The sequence below is a fragment of the Teleopsis dalmanni genome, chromosome X, assembly GCF_002237135.1.
Source record: "Teleopsis dalmanni isolate 2A chromosome X, ASM223713v2, whole genome shotgun sequence".
NCBI classification, from domain to species: Eukaryota; Metazoa; Arthropoda; class Insecta; order Diptera; family Diopsidae; genus Teleopsis; species Teleopsis dalmanni.
In genome coordinates, this window is record NC_051848.1 from 45,953,814 (window position 1) to 45,971,252 (window position 17,439).

The 17,439-nt window shown below is 24.9% G+C and overlaps 2 protein-coding genes across 4 annotated transcripts in view; one reads left to right on the forward strand and one right to left on the reverse strand.

Moving 5' to 3' along the window:
- Window positions 1–636: 636 nt before the first annotated feature.
- On the forward strand, window positions 637–3,201 carry LOC119689759. The gene is made up of 2 exons (XM_038104661.1): window positions 637–1,176; window positions 2,224–3,201. The coding sequence occupies exons 1-2, from the start codon at window positions 802–804 to the stop codon at window positions 2,746–2,748; spliced, it is 900 nt and encodes a 299-aa protein (XP_037960589.1). The 5' UTR covers window positions 637–801; the 3' UTR covers window positions 2,749–3,201.
- A 7,242-nt stretch (window positions 3,202–10,443) lies between these two features.
- LOC119688150 (uncharacterized protein DDB_G0283357) overlaps window positions 10,444–17,439 on the reverse strand; it is an 83,174-nt gene continuing 76,178 nt past the window's right edge. For all 3 annotated transcript variants that reach the window (XM_038102813.1, XM_038102812.1, XM_038102811.1), the window contains 3 exons: window positions 12,633–12,845; window positions 12,173–12,576; window positions 10,444–10,744 (listed from right to left, as the gene is read on the reverse strand). In XM_038102813.1, coding sequence (XP_037958741.1) covers window positions 10,706–10,744; window positions 12,173–12,576; window positions 12,633–12,845 — 656 coding nt within the window. In that variant the 3' untranslated portion in view covers window positions 10,444–10,705. The remainder of the gene's footprint in view (window positions 10,745–12,172; window positions 12,577–12,632; window positions 12,846–17,439) is intronic.

The following is a 17,439-nucleotide window of genomic DNA, read 5'->3' on the forward strand; positions in this document are numbered from 1 at the left end:
TGAGCAGTATTTAAGATTGTTTTAATTTTATGCAATTGTCTTATCACTTTTTGCTTTTTTTATTACAATCGTGTTTTGTATTTATTTATGTATTGCATTTTTTAATTTTTTAATGAATTAATATATAATTAATGAATGATTTCTTTACAATTACTAATCTCTTCAATAAAATTACTTATTTAAATTATTTAAATTTATTCATTAAAATTTGCAACAGTTATAAATAATAAACAAACTAAACTGTTAATTGACTGGAGTTTTTCCTTTTCTTTCAGAAATCATTCACAATAGAACAGTTTTAAGATTTGGCATCATTGTAATGTGAGTGGCTTAGCTTATTCGTTAAGCAGTAGTTAAGTAGGAAAGTGGACTTACTACTAATTTTGTTTTTGCTATGCATGTAAATTTTAAGGCGACACCTATTCTTAAACTATATGGTCTCTACTAAAAACAAAAATATCATAGTGGCCATTGGTTGGCCACCACTGATATAGATGATGCTACATGTGTGCAAACCATGTATGCATGCTACTTGGTATGCGTGTATATTCAGGTATGTATTGGAAATTTCGGTCTGCAGACAGATGTTAGGTAAAAATAAAACTTTTTAATTATTTTTCGTTGAGTCTGCACACATGTTTGCTTCTGTATATTGAAGTCAGCAAATCTTTAATTATTTGAAAAATTTGGTGAGCGTCGGGTGAGCGAAGATCGCGGGAAAAGTTATTAAATAATAAAAAAAGTGAAATTTGGAAAAAAGTGGTAAAAGCAATTATTTTGTTTGTGAATAAAAATATTAAAATGAATTTTCCGCATAATAATATTTATAAGGAATTGATTGAAGACTTCAAAAGCGAACGCTGTTTGTGGGAAGTTAAAAGTGATGCATACAAAAATAAATATTTAAAAACGCAGGCTTGGAATAAGTTATTGCAAAGGTACAAAAAAACTTTTCCAGATGCCACATTAGAAGATTTAAAAAAAAAGATTAATGGTATGAGGAACTGCTACAGGCGAGAATTAAATAAAGTAAAAAAAAGTGCAAAGTCTAGTGTTGGTGCGGAAAATTTGTATGTGCCATCTTTATGGTATTATAAAGATCTACAATTTTTACAAGAGCATAAGTGCCAATTCGCAGATCTAAGTACTTCTGATGTTGAGGATGTGGAAGATAAGGTAAATTATATTAGAAAATGATCTTTCATATCAAAGTGTTTCTTTTTTATATTACTATATAAAACAAGATTGAAGTTTACATTAAAATATGTTATTAAATTTCAGAATTCCCAGATTTATATATAGAGCGTCTCAAACTTTTAACGCCCACCTATTGCCACGGCATTGCTGCTTCTCCATTGAAGTAGTTTTGGTACATATTACGAATATCCTTTGTCGTGTTTAATAAGTTTCCTCCTTTTAATGCTTGTAACTTTGGTAATTGAGTACAGCTTCGTCATGATGCCGGTTGCAATTCTGCAATCAGGGTATTTTCTTTATCGATACTGTTCCTAAGATAATATCTTAAATTTTTGCGCATTAAGAAGTTATGCAGGTAATAGAGGGTCGTAGCAATGGCTACAGTTTTATGTGGGTCTAAATCACTTTTATTGGCGAGTACCCAAAACTGTGTGTTAAAATCCCAAAGACGTTCTTCACTACTTGTCTTGCTCTGATCAATCTGTAATTAAATATATTGTCTTCATCGCTTATATATATGCGACTCTAAGGTTTAATTCAATTCTGCAATAAAAACGATTCTGTTTTTTGCGTTAAACAGAATAGCGTCTGGAATGAGAATGGCTAATTAGTTTTCATAAATTTCATTTTAGAGAATATTCCAGCATCAGATGCCGTTCCATTTGCCCCCACATCGACAGCAATTATTTCACAATTTGAGTTAACAAAAGCCATTAAAACGATGCTAAAACACTTCTTATAATTATAGTAATAAGACACTGTTCCTTGTGGTATTTTTTTATTTCTACGCTTTTTTCGTCAATAGCACCTATGCAATTCGAGTAGTTTCACAGTGTTTCAAACCCTTTGGTGCTAAATTTCCACTGCTGTTATATGTCATATATGCTATATGCTATTTTTAGGAATCTGAAATTTAATAATAGTATAATATGTATGTATATAAATATATAAATTTCTTTTAATGCAGTAATTAAACACATAATTGATTTTCTTTATTTTTATATTAAACTATTAATTATATTCCAGGCTACTTATGAACCACCACGTAAAAAGAAAATGCATCACACAAATTTTTTAGCAAAAGCACAAGATAAAAATACTATAAAAGACGATGCTGACATTTATGGACAATCTTGGGCAGTAACATACCGCAAATTATCATCTGAACAACAAGTACTCGCCAAGCTAGGAATAGAGAAGCTGCTCGCGGAAGGACAAATGAACAAACTGACTTACGAGTCAGTAGCATATATTGGAATTCCTCCAGAAACAACAGCACCACCATTGCATTATAGCAATGCTGCAACACCATACAAAGACCCACTTGTGCAGAAACAAGTTCGAATTACACCTTCGCCATACTCAAGCTACACTTCCAGTCCGGCAATGAGTCCAATAGGGGTGTATATTAATTCAAGTAGCCCTTCAATGAGTCCCTCAAAATTAAATGCTCAACAGCAACAAAATGAATATGAAGAAACTGTGACAACATCGTACCCAATTAGTATACGCCAGAATTCGGTGGAAAGGAGTTACAAGTCCTCTGATTAACTATTTACTAACACAGATTTTGCTAAACGCAGCAAATATTCCAATTATATTTTAAAATTTGATTACTTTTATATTTTATTAAAATTTGATTAATTAAGACAATAAAAAACTGATTTACCTGAATATATTCTTCTAATGTTGTGCTTATGGCATCGCAGGTTTCAATAACTATATTACTTAAATTATATCGCAGTCAACAACGTCAAGTCCTGAAAAGTTCCCCCAAAGCCAAAAATCGCAAGGTTACGAATAGTCTCTCATGGGGCGAAATAGCTTATCTGATGAATTAATGATGAATGATTTAGGTAGTGATGCCAAGTTATTCTTAAGCAACCAGAAGTTGTTCTATTGGAGCATTCATGTCAAAAGTATACACCTTATGTTAAACCCTCTGTTGAAATTACATACTTTTCAAAACAAATCATAACTTATATCGATCACAAATGATAATGAGGAAAAGAACAAACATTTAAGATAGTTCATTTGAAATATAATATATTTATATATGATAAAAGTACATTAGTATTTTACATATTTATTTCTCTTTTGAGTACATAAGAAATACTTTGTTAAGTTTCTAATAAATATAGATGAATTTGAAGTTATCATACTATAAATACTCTATTTATATTAGTATTTCATCGATTTCTTTGTTACCCATCAACAAAAAAGTATACATGGAAGAGTAATGGCAACGCTGTGAAAGTGAATTTTCGTATATATTAAATCTTATGCTGAATTGAAATTTATAAAGCCCAAAAAAATTAGATAGGAACTTTTAAAATGCTATTTGATGCATTATCGATATTAATCTATTTTATTGAAATAAAAATATTTTAAATAAATTAAAATTTTTAGATATAAATCGCTTGTTAATCATATAGAAAAAAAATATCAATTACATTAATTAATTAATCAATTAATTAATTACAAGTTTCTTTTTTATGTTTCTGTTGATATACGTTGCCAAGCAGTACCAAAATATTTTTTAAAATAAAATACGTGTTTCAATTTAAACTCAAATAAAACGCATCTAATATGTATGTATATACTGTATAAGTTAAATATATATATGTATCTATTAATTTTTATGATGTTATCTGCGCTATATTGAAAGTGCACTGAAATTGTGAATATTGTCTTATAAATATATGAAATGAAATGTATAAGGGTAATTGGTAAATCACCTTCAACTGTTGTTATGAATAAAAAATAATACAATAAAATTAATTTACTTTTAATCGTCTTTGATCATAAATAATCTAATAATCTAAGTCCCAATCGATTCATTTTAGTTCTTTTAAAAGTCTAATCAGACAAATAATAGATTGATAAAAATATCATATAACAAATAAAAAAAAATTGTAATTTTGAATATCACCTTCCTCGATCGGTTCACTTCCCTAAAAGCCTGTTCACACAGCATATCATAATTTCATCAACATTTTATTTTTATTTTATGCTCTCGTTATAAAAATGCTAAACATTACATATTGCAGCAACATTTTGTTTTATTTTGCTATAATTCATAGAAAGTATTTACAACATTCCCATACAATTGTATAATTACAAATTACGATTTCAATTTAAATTTGTTTAAATTACAATTCAATTGCACAAAAGAAAACATATTGGATGAATAAAATTACAAGTACTTGTGCTGTGTGAATAGGCCATAAGTCTTATATTAATGAGTTTCAGTGAAAACGAACTGCGCTTAAAGCAAACGATTCAAAATGTAAGAAAATCGATTACATTTATCATAACAATTAAATCGATAATTCATTACAATTAAAGTATATTTTTTTATTTATTATTTTAAATTGTTTTTTATGATTTCATAATTAATAATTTGAATTAGTAACGCATTCATTGCATTGCTATGAATATATATTGAAATTAACTACTTAAGATAAAACTATCAAAAAACATTGAGATGATTTTTAGTCAAATTAATCATTTTAAGTCTTAATCTAATCCGATTAAAACATAATTTTAATTTTTAGTTCACTTCAGTTGCAAAAAATTTCCATGTATTCTTTTTTCAGACTTTTTCAGATTTCATTTAACATCTGTCATACTTCGTTCCCAGTACAGCATAGAACATTTAAATTTTTCATATCAAAGCATTTTTTTAATTATTAATCTTATATATATATATGTATGTATAAATATTTTTTTTTACAGTAATTAGATTTTGAGCAAATATTTATAACTTTAATATGAAGCTTATTGAATTAAAATATATTAAATACATATATATTGTTTTTAAAAATATTGTTATTTTTACAAATGACATTTTCTTTAATATATTTTGTAAACATATATCTTTATACATTTATATTAAAGTATGTATATACATACGTGTTATATTATATAACATTTTTTTATATAAGTTAAAAATAAGGCCACAATAAAAACTTTTACAGAGACACAAAAAAAAATATTTTAATAATAAATAAAAATTTTAACACGTTTACTAAAGCGTTTTAATTAAAGATTAATATAAATTATAATAATTATTAATTTAAAAAATGTAATTTTTTAATTTAACGTTAACGTATTCATTTTCTTATGATCAAACAAAAAAAATTAATTTTTGGGTTAATCATTGGACATTTAAAATTTTATTTTGTATACAATTTAAGTCATTAAAGTAAACATTTTTCTTAATATAAATTTGATAATATTTAATAGAAATAATAGCTTGATGTTGAGCATATGTCCATTAGTTCATTAATAAAGTTTATTAATAAATAATTTTAATTAAAATAATTATTGAAATAATTATGAACACAAAATAACTTATAATAGTTTATAAAGCTTAAAGAAGATTTGTGATTTAAAATAAAATTAATTAAATTAAATTTTATTTTAAATAAATAATTTTATTTTAAATAAATAGTTTTATTTTAAATGAATTTATTAAATTAAATTTTATTTTAAAAATATGCAAAACAATAAATGTGATTATAAGTATTAATTAATGTAACATATTTTATTTTGATTGCTAGCACTAGAAGAATTGTTATTAAATTATTCTAAAAATACTTATTACTATATATTATCAGTTATAATGAACAATTTTTTCTGTAAATAATTAAATAAAAATTTAAATACTAAAAATAAAATATATTTTACTTACATTTTTTTTTTGTAAATACATGAGAATTTAAAAAAAATAAAATGAAACAAATTTAAATATTTTAAATATATATATTTTTAATAAAATAAAAATAATTTTTAAAAAATTGATAATAATGAAAGTGTGATGGGAGCAAATAATAATAGAGACACAACATTTCAAAATAATAATAAATTTTAAAATAATAAAATAAAAATTAAAAAGCAAGCTGTAAAAATATCATGTAAAAGTATTTCCTTCATTTGTTGTTTTTATTTATTTATTTATTTTTTTTTATTTGGACGGATTTATTTCAAACTTATTAAAAATACTTTTATAATTTATTTTATAAACATAACATATTGAAGAAATTAATATTTTAATATCATCCCATTAAATGTTGTATTAGGTATCAGTGTAATGAGCAAAAGTATTGGATAAGAAATATAAAAAAAAATTTTTTAATACAACTAATCTATTTTTTTTTTTTTTTTGATATTTGGATTTTAATCCTTTCTAACCTTTGCCAATTATTCGTGAAGGAAGATAAATATTCAAATGCTAAATTCTATGATTCAAATTGAGTGATTTGGAAATATATATTTTCTTGGTAAGTTATTGAATTATGTAGTATGTTTTATAAAACATTTTACAAATAAAAGCTGTTACAAGTACTTATTATATTAGAGAAAAATAATAGCAATATATAAAATTTCGAAAGCTTTTTTTTTTTAAGAATAAACACTGACAAATATTACTGGACAGATATTACTTTGTTCATATCACTTAATTTCGACATTTATGCAACGAATGGCTTTAAGCGATCGGTTTAAATTTGGATAAAACTATAAACCAATCCTTTACGCATATAATATTGTACAAAAACTTTGTCTAATTTTAATATATAACTAAAAAATTTGTTGCAACAAAGCTTAGATAGTCAACATATTCCTGCAAAAAGATGATCAGATCGCTTCAGTTTTAAATATAACTGCAATATAAGCTGATACTTTAAACACCTAATTAGTTAGGTTGGGTTAGGTTATACCTGCAATCCTAAGGGGATCCACTTAGGCTTATAGGCCCATTGTGGTACCGTATTATTAAATACCTAATTAGTTAACAAATATTATTTTTATTATATTTTCAAATCAAATACTAGGTAATTGTATCAAATTTTGTTTGTATTGCGTTTTAAGAGCGTACATTTCAAATATTCACAAAAAAAAATTTTATTTAAAAATATTTACTCAATTTATACATTGTATATTGTACATCATGAAAAACTAACGATATTTACATGTGAAATGGATATTTATCCGGTATTTTCACACATCACTAATACCAAAGAATCAAAGTAAAATCTAGTGCTGTTTATGTCATTCGAATTATTTGATATTCGAACTATGCAACGAATACGAAAATTCGAATTTGCATCATATGCGGACTATTTAAAAAATTTGAAATGTTCGTTTACAGCACTTGTAAGATATAAAAGCAATAATTTATACTTATAGAATACGACAAAAAGTGTTTGGGTATAAAAACTTAAAGGACAATATGCCATAGTTTCAATATTTCAATATTATGATATATTGATGGAATACAATTGAGCAAGTATGAAATGGCAGTTAGAGTTAAACCTAGTCATATAGGCTTCTATAGATAATAAGATGGGTTTTAAATTTTATTAGATTAAATTTGCATACTCGTAAGATTTATTATTTTTTGTGTGGTTATTTTAAGAATAACGATAATAAAAACTATTACATTTTTTTTTTCAAGTAAGTATCTTAATTTGTTTTTGAAAATATGCAGAGACCAAACATCTTTAGCGCACTAGAGTTGAAAATAAAATAAAACAAAGTCTATTTAAAATAAAATAATTCAATTTTTGTTGATTATAACTGAAAACTTTAAATTATAGTTAAAAAAAAACTTATTTAGCGGAGTATTATTATAAATATATTTTTTTAATATTATCAACGAACAATAATGCTATTTTTAAATAACTTGTTTGATTTGTTCAGAGCGGAATAAAGGCCCAAGACTAAGGTGACCAAAAAATATAACGACTATTAGAATTTAATGCTTAACTATTTGTATAACGTACATATATATTGAAAAATACTGGACAATTTAAAACAGATATTTTTTAATATTTACAATCAAATATTAAATTGCTGGCACAATTTAATAGACTATGAGTCTCTCTGTAAGATATACTATTACATATATATATATATATATATATATATATATATATATATCAATATTTATATATTATAAAATAGTTTTAGTATTTTATTTTGTAGTGTTTTTATCTTAAATATGCAATACATCACAAATATTTTTTAAATAACATATTTGGTTATTTACTTTTAGGCCATAGTATCATATTTTAAACCATTGGAAAAAATTTTATAATAAAATGTTTTATTTTATTATAAAATAGTTTATTTTATTTTAAATTATTTGATTTTATTGCATTATAAAGTATTTTATTTTATAATAAAATGTATTGTGTATGTATGATAAAATGTTTTATATTATCATAAAATTATTAATTTTATTTTAAGATATTTTATTTTATGAAACTATAAAATATTCCATTGTATTTTCAAGTTATATATTTTATAATACATAATTTATATTTATAATTTATATATTTTATTTCATTATAAAATAATTTGTTGTAATATATTTTATTTTATGGTTTAAAAAATATTTTATTATATTTCAAAATAATGTGTGTTATAATAAATAATTTATTTTACATTTAATTTTATAATAAAAATTTATTTTTTTTTTTTATAAATTATTTTATATATTTATAGAATAATTTATTTTATTATAAAATATTTTATATCATTATAGAATAATTAGCTTATCATAAAACATTTTGAATTATTATAGAATTATTTTTTAGTATTTTTAAATAGAATTTATTTTATTATAAAATATTTTATATCATTATAGAATAATTTATCTTATTATAAGATATTTTATATCATTAATAAACTAATTTACTAATTTATTTTAGTATAAGATATTTTGTTTTATGATAAAAAATATATTATTGTATTTTAAAATATGTTATTTTATTTTAAATGTTTTTTAGCAGTTTTTTTGTTAAATTAAAATAAAACGTTTAGTCGATTTTAATTTTTTTCTTTATTAAAAAAATATATATGTTTAGTTATAATTTGCTTTAAATAATTTTTATATAAAATGTTAATAAAATTATATCTAATACGTATCAATTTTAAATAATAATATACGAGTATAAAGTAAAATTAATTTTAAACAAATTATATATATATATAAATGTATGTATTTTAAAACAGTAATTTTGAAAAATATCGCACTGCAAAGAACACAAACAAAATATGTATATAAAAGTAATAATTAAAACGTAAAATTATTTAATTTACTTAAAATTATTTAAACAAATATAATAAAATCACTACTTTTCTTCACAGCGCTCGCTGTTCGAAGAAGGAAATCTAAGATAAAACCAAAACTTAAACTGAAATAAAAATAAAAACAAAATAATTTAAATTAAAGAAAAAATACATTGATTATTTAATGCTTTCTATATGAAACCTCGAATGCGTATGAACAATTTCTGAATATCAATTTCAATATTTTATATTTAATATTAATTTTTTTAGTTTTAAAAAGCGTTTCGTTAATTTTTTTATATATTTCATATATCATTATTAAGAAATACAGATCTTAGGTACTACAATTATTTATTTGAATTAAAATCATGATCTAATCTTTAAGCGTTTTATTTAATTATTGTATATCGTATTACATATTTACTGTTATTATTTGAACTGTTATTAATGTAAGTCTTAATAGTATTTTTAAACGAGTATTTTATAAGTAAGCTTATATAGATTAAAACGCTTAATGTATTTATTCTCTCCCTTCAACTCTAATCGAATTAAAATAATTTTATAATAATTATTGAAAAACAATTAACTAAAAACATATATAAAAAATGTGTAATAGTAATGCCACTTTAAGCTCATAAAAGTATCTGAGAAAGAGCGAGAGAAGGAGGAATTACTATGTAATTTTTAATAATAGTTAACGATTTTTATTATATGTTTTAATAAATAACTCATGCTGCCTCTTGTTCAGATATGTTAACTTTGGTACTTAACAAATAACATTTATGTTTTTTTAATTATATATGCTTAAAAATGTTTAAATCAGATCATAATATAATTTTTAAAATGTATCTAAATATTCAGCTCATTTCTATTATAAACAAATTACATTTTAGTTTGTGAAAACGCTTAATTGATTATAAGCCAAAAAAACCTTTACAACATAGTATTATTAAAACAAGTTGATTTTCCTAAGATCTGTATACATCGAAATACAAATTAAAATATATAATTTTAAATATTTTAGTTAATTACATTGATTTCATGAAGTATTCCACAAACTGTTATTATAATTATTATTTTATTTATTAATGTAAAAAAAATTTATCTAGTTTCTTTTTATTTACTGTTTTATTTGCTGTTATGTTTTGAATAGTTTTGAATTCGATTAAATAAAATTTATAAAAATCGACTATATTTTCTTCCTTTGTATTTTATAAAATTTTGCATTTGTTGTTCGATTCGAAGTAAAAACGAAGTCTGTTGTTATATAAATGACATAAGCGATATAAATTTAATTATCTAAAATTAGTTATGGTTTCCTGATCCTTATTACGACTAAGTGTGTGTCTTTAGAATTATGTATGAAGTCTTAAAAAAACCTAAGATCATCATAATTCGTGTGGTTTTTGCCGATTTTGTTGGTTGAATTTCATAAGAATGGATTATTTGAGTTAAAGGAGCCATTTGCCTGAAAAGAAAATTCATTATTAGTTATAAATAATAATTTTTAAATGAATATTTTATACTACTTTTTATTTTTCCAATTCTGTTTTATATATATATCCATATTATTAGAAATAATTTAGTATACCTTAAAATTAGTAATTAAAAATTAACCTACAAGTTATAAACAAATGTTCTTAGTTTGTTTTCAATAAGCCTCATTGATTAGCTAATAGTGTAGAGACTAGATTTTTTTCAAAGCTTCCAAAATTACTTTGTAAAAAATTTGCTTCTGTTTAAAGTAAAGGTAATCCCATTTCACTTCCTAATAATCCCCTTCCCTCCGACATAACTAGCACCCATTTACATTGTAACCCATGCAGTCGCTATCTAATTCCTTTTGTGTTATCTGCATTTACAGATCTCGGCTGATAACAATAATAACAACAACAACAACAAAATCATAATCCTAAAATAAAAAACCAGAAGAGAGTTTTAGTTTTAGAAACTAAATATCACGTCAATGTAACATTAGCTCAATTTTAGGAAGGTTGATGGCAACTTTTAATATAGATAGCAATTGGATGCATCTCGACACTGATTAAAGATATATGAGAAAAGTATATATATACTTGGTTGCCTAATACAGGCTTGGTTCGCGCACTTTTTTTCTCTTTATCTTTAGCAAATGTTAACAGATCTTTATTCATTTATATGAGTGAAACAAAAAAAGGAACGAAGAATTACTTTTGCTTATAGATGTTATTTCGGACTAAGTAGACAATTGAGAAATAAAGCTGTCTCTTGACAAAAAAAAAATACGCCAATCTCTAATCTCTTATCATGCCTGTCATGCTGTATGGTATAGAAGCTTGGACAATTACCAACAGTAATGAGAAGGCATTAGAGAGAGAAATTCTTCTGAAGATCTATGGTTGCTTACATATTGGGGCTTCGTTGACATTGTAATGTCGTGCAAATGAAAAAAAAATGTTTCAGATGAAAAGGTGTTTGATTCGGTACCCGCAGTTGAACAACGCGGTAGAGGACATGGGGAGCGTTTGGTGCTACCAATTGGGGCCAGCAAGCCACTGATCGGTCTGGTTACTGAGCGCAGCTAAAGACGACTCACGTCTGTTACTTAGCCAAGTAAGTAAGAAAGTAAAATCTTCATAAAATCCTTTTATGGACTACGTCAACACATAAAACTAACTGTCAAATTTAAAGAATAAACTGAGTTTTCAATAAATAAATCCTACACTAAAAACTGGGATGACAATCTCTATTATAATTTATTTAAAATCGTTAGATTCTGTTCCGATAGACGAAGGTTTCATAAGCATTAGAAACTATTAGGCTGACTAGGGTTCGATTTCTTTAATACAAATTTATTTTATTGATAACATAAAAATATTGAGATTATTAGTAATTCAAAAAAAAAATATAAACTTACAGCGAAAGGATTATTAAATCCGCTACCAACCATTCCTCCTAGACCGCCATTAGTAGCAATTTGTTGTTGCATTGCTCCAAAACCAAAGCCGCAACCATTTGGTCCACTTACTGCAGCAGATGGAGTTGTATTAAACATGTTTGGTGTCATTGTTTCATTACCCATGGAACCATTAAGTCCATTGGAGTAATTGAAGAAAGCTGCTGTAGAATTCGCCGTAGCTGTCCCATTTACTTGCTGTTGTGTGTTCAATGTTTGGTGTGAAGCGTAACCATTGCCTGCCAAGCTGCCATTGGGCAACAATGCCATATGCCCATAGAGATTCTGATTCTGTGTATTTGGTGTTGATTGAAAAGGATTGATCGAGGAATTGTTAGTATTGTTGCTGTTGTTGCCATTAGTATCTGTAAAAATTTCTATTAAAAAATAATAATGCATTTAAATCTTTATTTTAGTTTACTGTTTGCAAAATTATCAACCAATGCAGATGCAGCCGCCGCCGCTTCCGCAACGGCTTTACTCTCGCGTATTTGTTCATCTAAGTGCTTCAAAGCTGCGTACCGATCCTCGGGTGGAGTAGCACTTAATTTGTTGTTGTTTCTAAAATTATCATTGCTACCAAAAAGATTCCCATTTGAAGTTTTCGAAATATTACCATTTGTCAAGTGAAAACCTATTTTTTTGAAAACAAAAAAATTTGTTAGTTGTTATTTAATTACGAATAAATTTTTATTGAAAAAATTAGGTTCAATAAACAGAGAACTGCAAAAATTGAAAAATTCAAGCAATTACTAGATACAAATATTAGACGGCAATACAGCAAATTATTAACAATTTTTTAACATTTTTTTAAAAACATGCCAAAATCACTGTGTGTGCTTAAGAATTTTAAAAATTAGTGAAAATATTTTCTTTCTAAAGCTATTGTGAAAAATAAATGATAAAAAAGCTTATTTTAGAATTTACATTTAAAAAATATCAGTCAGGTTCAAAAAACCAAATAAAGTTCTGCTTAACGCACAATTAAGCTACAGTCGCTGGCTACAATAGATGGCTACAGTCGCTATCTATAGTCGCTGACTACATTCGCTGACCATAGTCGTTGACTACAGTCGTTGACCATAGTCGTTGACTACAGTCGTTGACCATAGTCGCTGACTACAGTCGCTGACCATAGTCGTTGACTACAGTCGCTGACCATAGTCGTTGACTACAGTCGCCGACCATAGTCGCTGACTACAGTCGCTGACTACAGCCGCTGTTTACAGTCGCTGACTACAGTCGTTGGCTATTAAATATTAAAAATATAGTTGAGCAAATATCTATCAGTAGCATTACGCATCACTGAGCAACATTCGCTGGTTACTGTACGTATATAATTGGACAACAATGAGAGTCACCAGCGACTGTAGCCAGCAACTGTTGCTTCATCTAATCGTGCGTTGAACATTTGTATGAGATATTAGGATTGGATCGATGAGTTATTTTAGTATTGAATAAATATGGAAATAAAATCGTTCTTTTGAACTTATAAAAATTACTCATTTAAAAAATTTACCCATTCAAAAACATTTTCAAACAATTAAAAATTCAATTAAGATGTAAATATTACAATTATAAAATTAAGTATAAAATTACTAATTTTAGTCTATATATGTTTTTTTTTTAATTATAATTTTCTTTTAAAATAATTTATTACTAGAGCGGAGCAATGCCGATAAGGCTTAAGTTAACCTAATTTAAATAGAACTCTTATTAGACCAATTTAATATATATTTATTTTTGTAATTAATAGGAAGCAGATTAGGCTTCCTTTTCAAATTTAACTTATAATCATTATGTTCTATATTCTACAGCATTTATGGGACGTAGATTCTTCAAAATTTATTCAAGTTTAATTGATTTGCAAAATTCTAAACAAGATGATAATTATTTTTTATATAATAATAATTATTTATTATTATATATATAGTAATAACAACGAAAGGGAAAAATAATTTAATATTTGTGAATTATATTTAGAATTTAAAAAAAAATTAAAAACATTTTATAAGTACAAAAAAAACGCATCTTCTATAATTGCAGACTATAATTTTCTATACCTTCATTTCTTAATACTGTTGTGCGTATTATTATGATAAGTGCCTGTAAAACTATATTAAAAATGAAAATTTAACGGGTTATTCATTTGTTGGTCCCGAATTGGCAGAACTGTTTTTCTGATATATTAAAAACAGAAGTGTTTTGTCCAACATATCATAAGGTATAATGATAAGGTTGGCTTACTATTCATTTGAAAAATATGTCAATAAAGACTATTTTCACATACGGAGCAATGAAAACCCACGTGAATTTGAAGAGATGAATGTTAGAGATATGTGCTTTGAACAGTATGATATTAGAATCTTTGCAACAAGTACTTTACTTTAAGATATTCCGCGAAGGATGATTAAATTATATATATGCCACACTTAGTGACAACTCCTAACAAATATGTTGAAAATAAAATTGGAGCGAAATCTTCAACATAAAATTATATTTTTTAAGTCCACTTTCGGAACGACAAAAGGGAAAGCTCTTTTAATTTAATCAAGTCTAATAATTTTTCATTAAATTCGACCTATTTCGATAGTCTCTCATCTTCTATGTGATCACTATTTAATAGCTGGTTACATATCCTTACAAGTTCTTTAAGAAATAAATCCGTGGCTTTGACAAAGAAGTCATAATAGATTATATGAAAGCCGTATAGAGCTTTAGAATATGAATTACATTTGTTTTAATACAAGATTAAATCATCAACTCAGTACAAAAACATATAAAATCATGATATATATTTGATATATAAAAAAGTATGGACCTGATGTTAAGGCAAGTGAAGAATCTTTGGAGCAGCATTTTAAAATGACCATCATTCCAAAAATGACGCTAAAATTAAATTAAATTTGCCAAATGATCAATACCGGATATGTGTTGAGCAGATTTTAACGTAATTGAAATATAGTGTGTTATTTTTTTTTTAACATATCAAGGTGCAAATTATTTACATAGTGCAAAATTTATTAAAACTTAATTTTATGATAAGATTTAAAATCATATTCATGATATGAAATAATTAAAAAATTTCAAATATGAGAAATTAATTATCGCAATATAAAAAATTATTAAATATTTTTGAAAAAAAAAGTAATTAATATTGAAAATATATTTTATGAAATTAACTAAAAATTTTTTTTCCTGATCGAATCATCAGTTTATATGGCAAAAACAAAAAAATCTTGTGTATAAACTTTTCAATATATAAATAAGTTAATATAATTAAACAATACATTATTACTAAAATGTTAATCGATCACATCAGATTTATATAAAGCTAACGAATTTTCTTATTATGTGTTCATATATTATTACATTTCCATCTGCGAAACATTTGAATAGTTGGTTGAGGTACAACTGTCATGTAAGCCTAATGTGGTGTTCACACTAGCGCTAGAAATTAACTAAGTATTGAAGTTGTCGTTTTTAATTAAAAAGCGTTTACACTATGAATATAATAATTTTTTTGATTATGAGTTTTTAGTATTCGAATCGGAACCGTAGCAAAAAATATATTGCTTCATTTTGGTTCAACAACGTAAAGTTCGATATTGTTTCTTTATGCTCAATCCTCTTCAGTTAAAAGTTTAAAAATAGTTTTTATTTAATTTAAGGAGAGTATCTTATTTGTTTTTATTAAATTAATTCATTAAATACGGGTTTTTAAAAGTATGAAAATAATTTAATCATGATAAAAAAAAACTTATTTGTAATAAAAATACAAAAATCAATTATTCGGAACTAAAATCAATTATGAACTAAAAACTCTTTTTTTTTCGTGGGAACAAAAATTGGAACCGATTTTTTTTTTAATTTGATCAAAACGAAAACTGTGACCAAACCGGGACCAAAATTTTAGATTCAGAGCCCTGGTGAATTATGAGTAACGGAAAACGTAACGAAACCCGAAACGAGATTCACGATTCAGACCCTTGATAAATTCTAAATAATTATATTTTCTTTTATTGTTTCAACAAAGAATATTTTAAAATCAATTGATTAACAATTCAAAAAATTAAAAATCTTTATTAAAATTATTAATTAAAGTTGCAATAGGGACAAGTGCTATCGTGATTCTTCAATAAACAATAATTAAAATTTTTCTTTTTTCATAAAAATATTTAATTAAATTTGCAATAGTGATTAGTGGTGTTGTGACTTATCGATTAATTACGATTCAATTACTATTAATATTAATATTAAATTAACCTAAAAAATGGTAATAACAAAAACCCTAAACTTCTTGTGAAAATTATATGAAAATATATTAACATTAAAAAAAAATACTAAATAAATATTATAACTTTGTTTTAATTTTTAAATATGTTATTTTGTTCACTAAAGAATAAAATGTAATAAAATTTTTTGATAACTGGGTCTGTATTTCTAAATATATTGCATTGAATAAATGCCTATCGATTATCGCTTCCAACTTGAGATGTATATGACTGTAGAATTCGTTTTCTTACATGGATTCGGATTGTAGTAGTTTAACTTAAAGTGATTGTGCTTTAATATATATATTATAATTATATATATATATATTATAATTATATATATTATAATTATATATATATATATTATAATTATATATATATTATATAGATATGTTATAATAAATTTATTCGTGTTTTTAATTAAATGTGGCAATACTGGCCAGTGCTATTGGATTTTGATTTTACAGTATTTTGAATTTTACAGAGAATAGCGGAATTCACTCTGTTTTGCAAAGTCAAATCGTTGCAAGAAGCACACAATGTAAGAATGCTATGCAAAAATTGCTAGAGTGCAAGAACACCTCTGTTGCAGAATTGCAACATCAAATTGAAACAGCTGTTTTTGCAGCATACCACATACACATGAGAAGCAACAAATGTCAGAACAGCTGTTTTTTTTCTTTTTTTTTGTTTCGTTACAAACCTATATTAATAGGTTTAGGTATAGCAAGATTGCATGCAATTGCAAGACACTTTGTGTGTATTTTGTTCTTGTCCATTGCAAGCTCGCGCAATCTATGCATTTTGTGCACTTTCCAATTTATTTACTAGACAGTGTGAATACCCCTAATTTAATTGCAAGGTTTTTTATTTCTGTCCGATAAAAAAAAGTCACATCTGCGTTATTGCTTTTTAGTTGTCTATGCATAAGTGATTGAATGCCAACATTTGCTA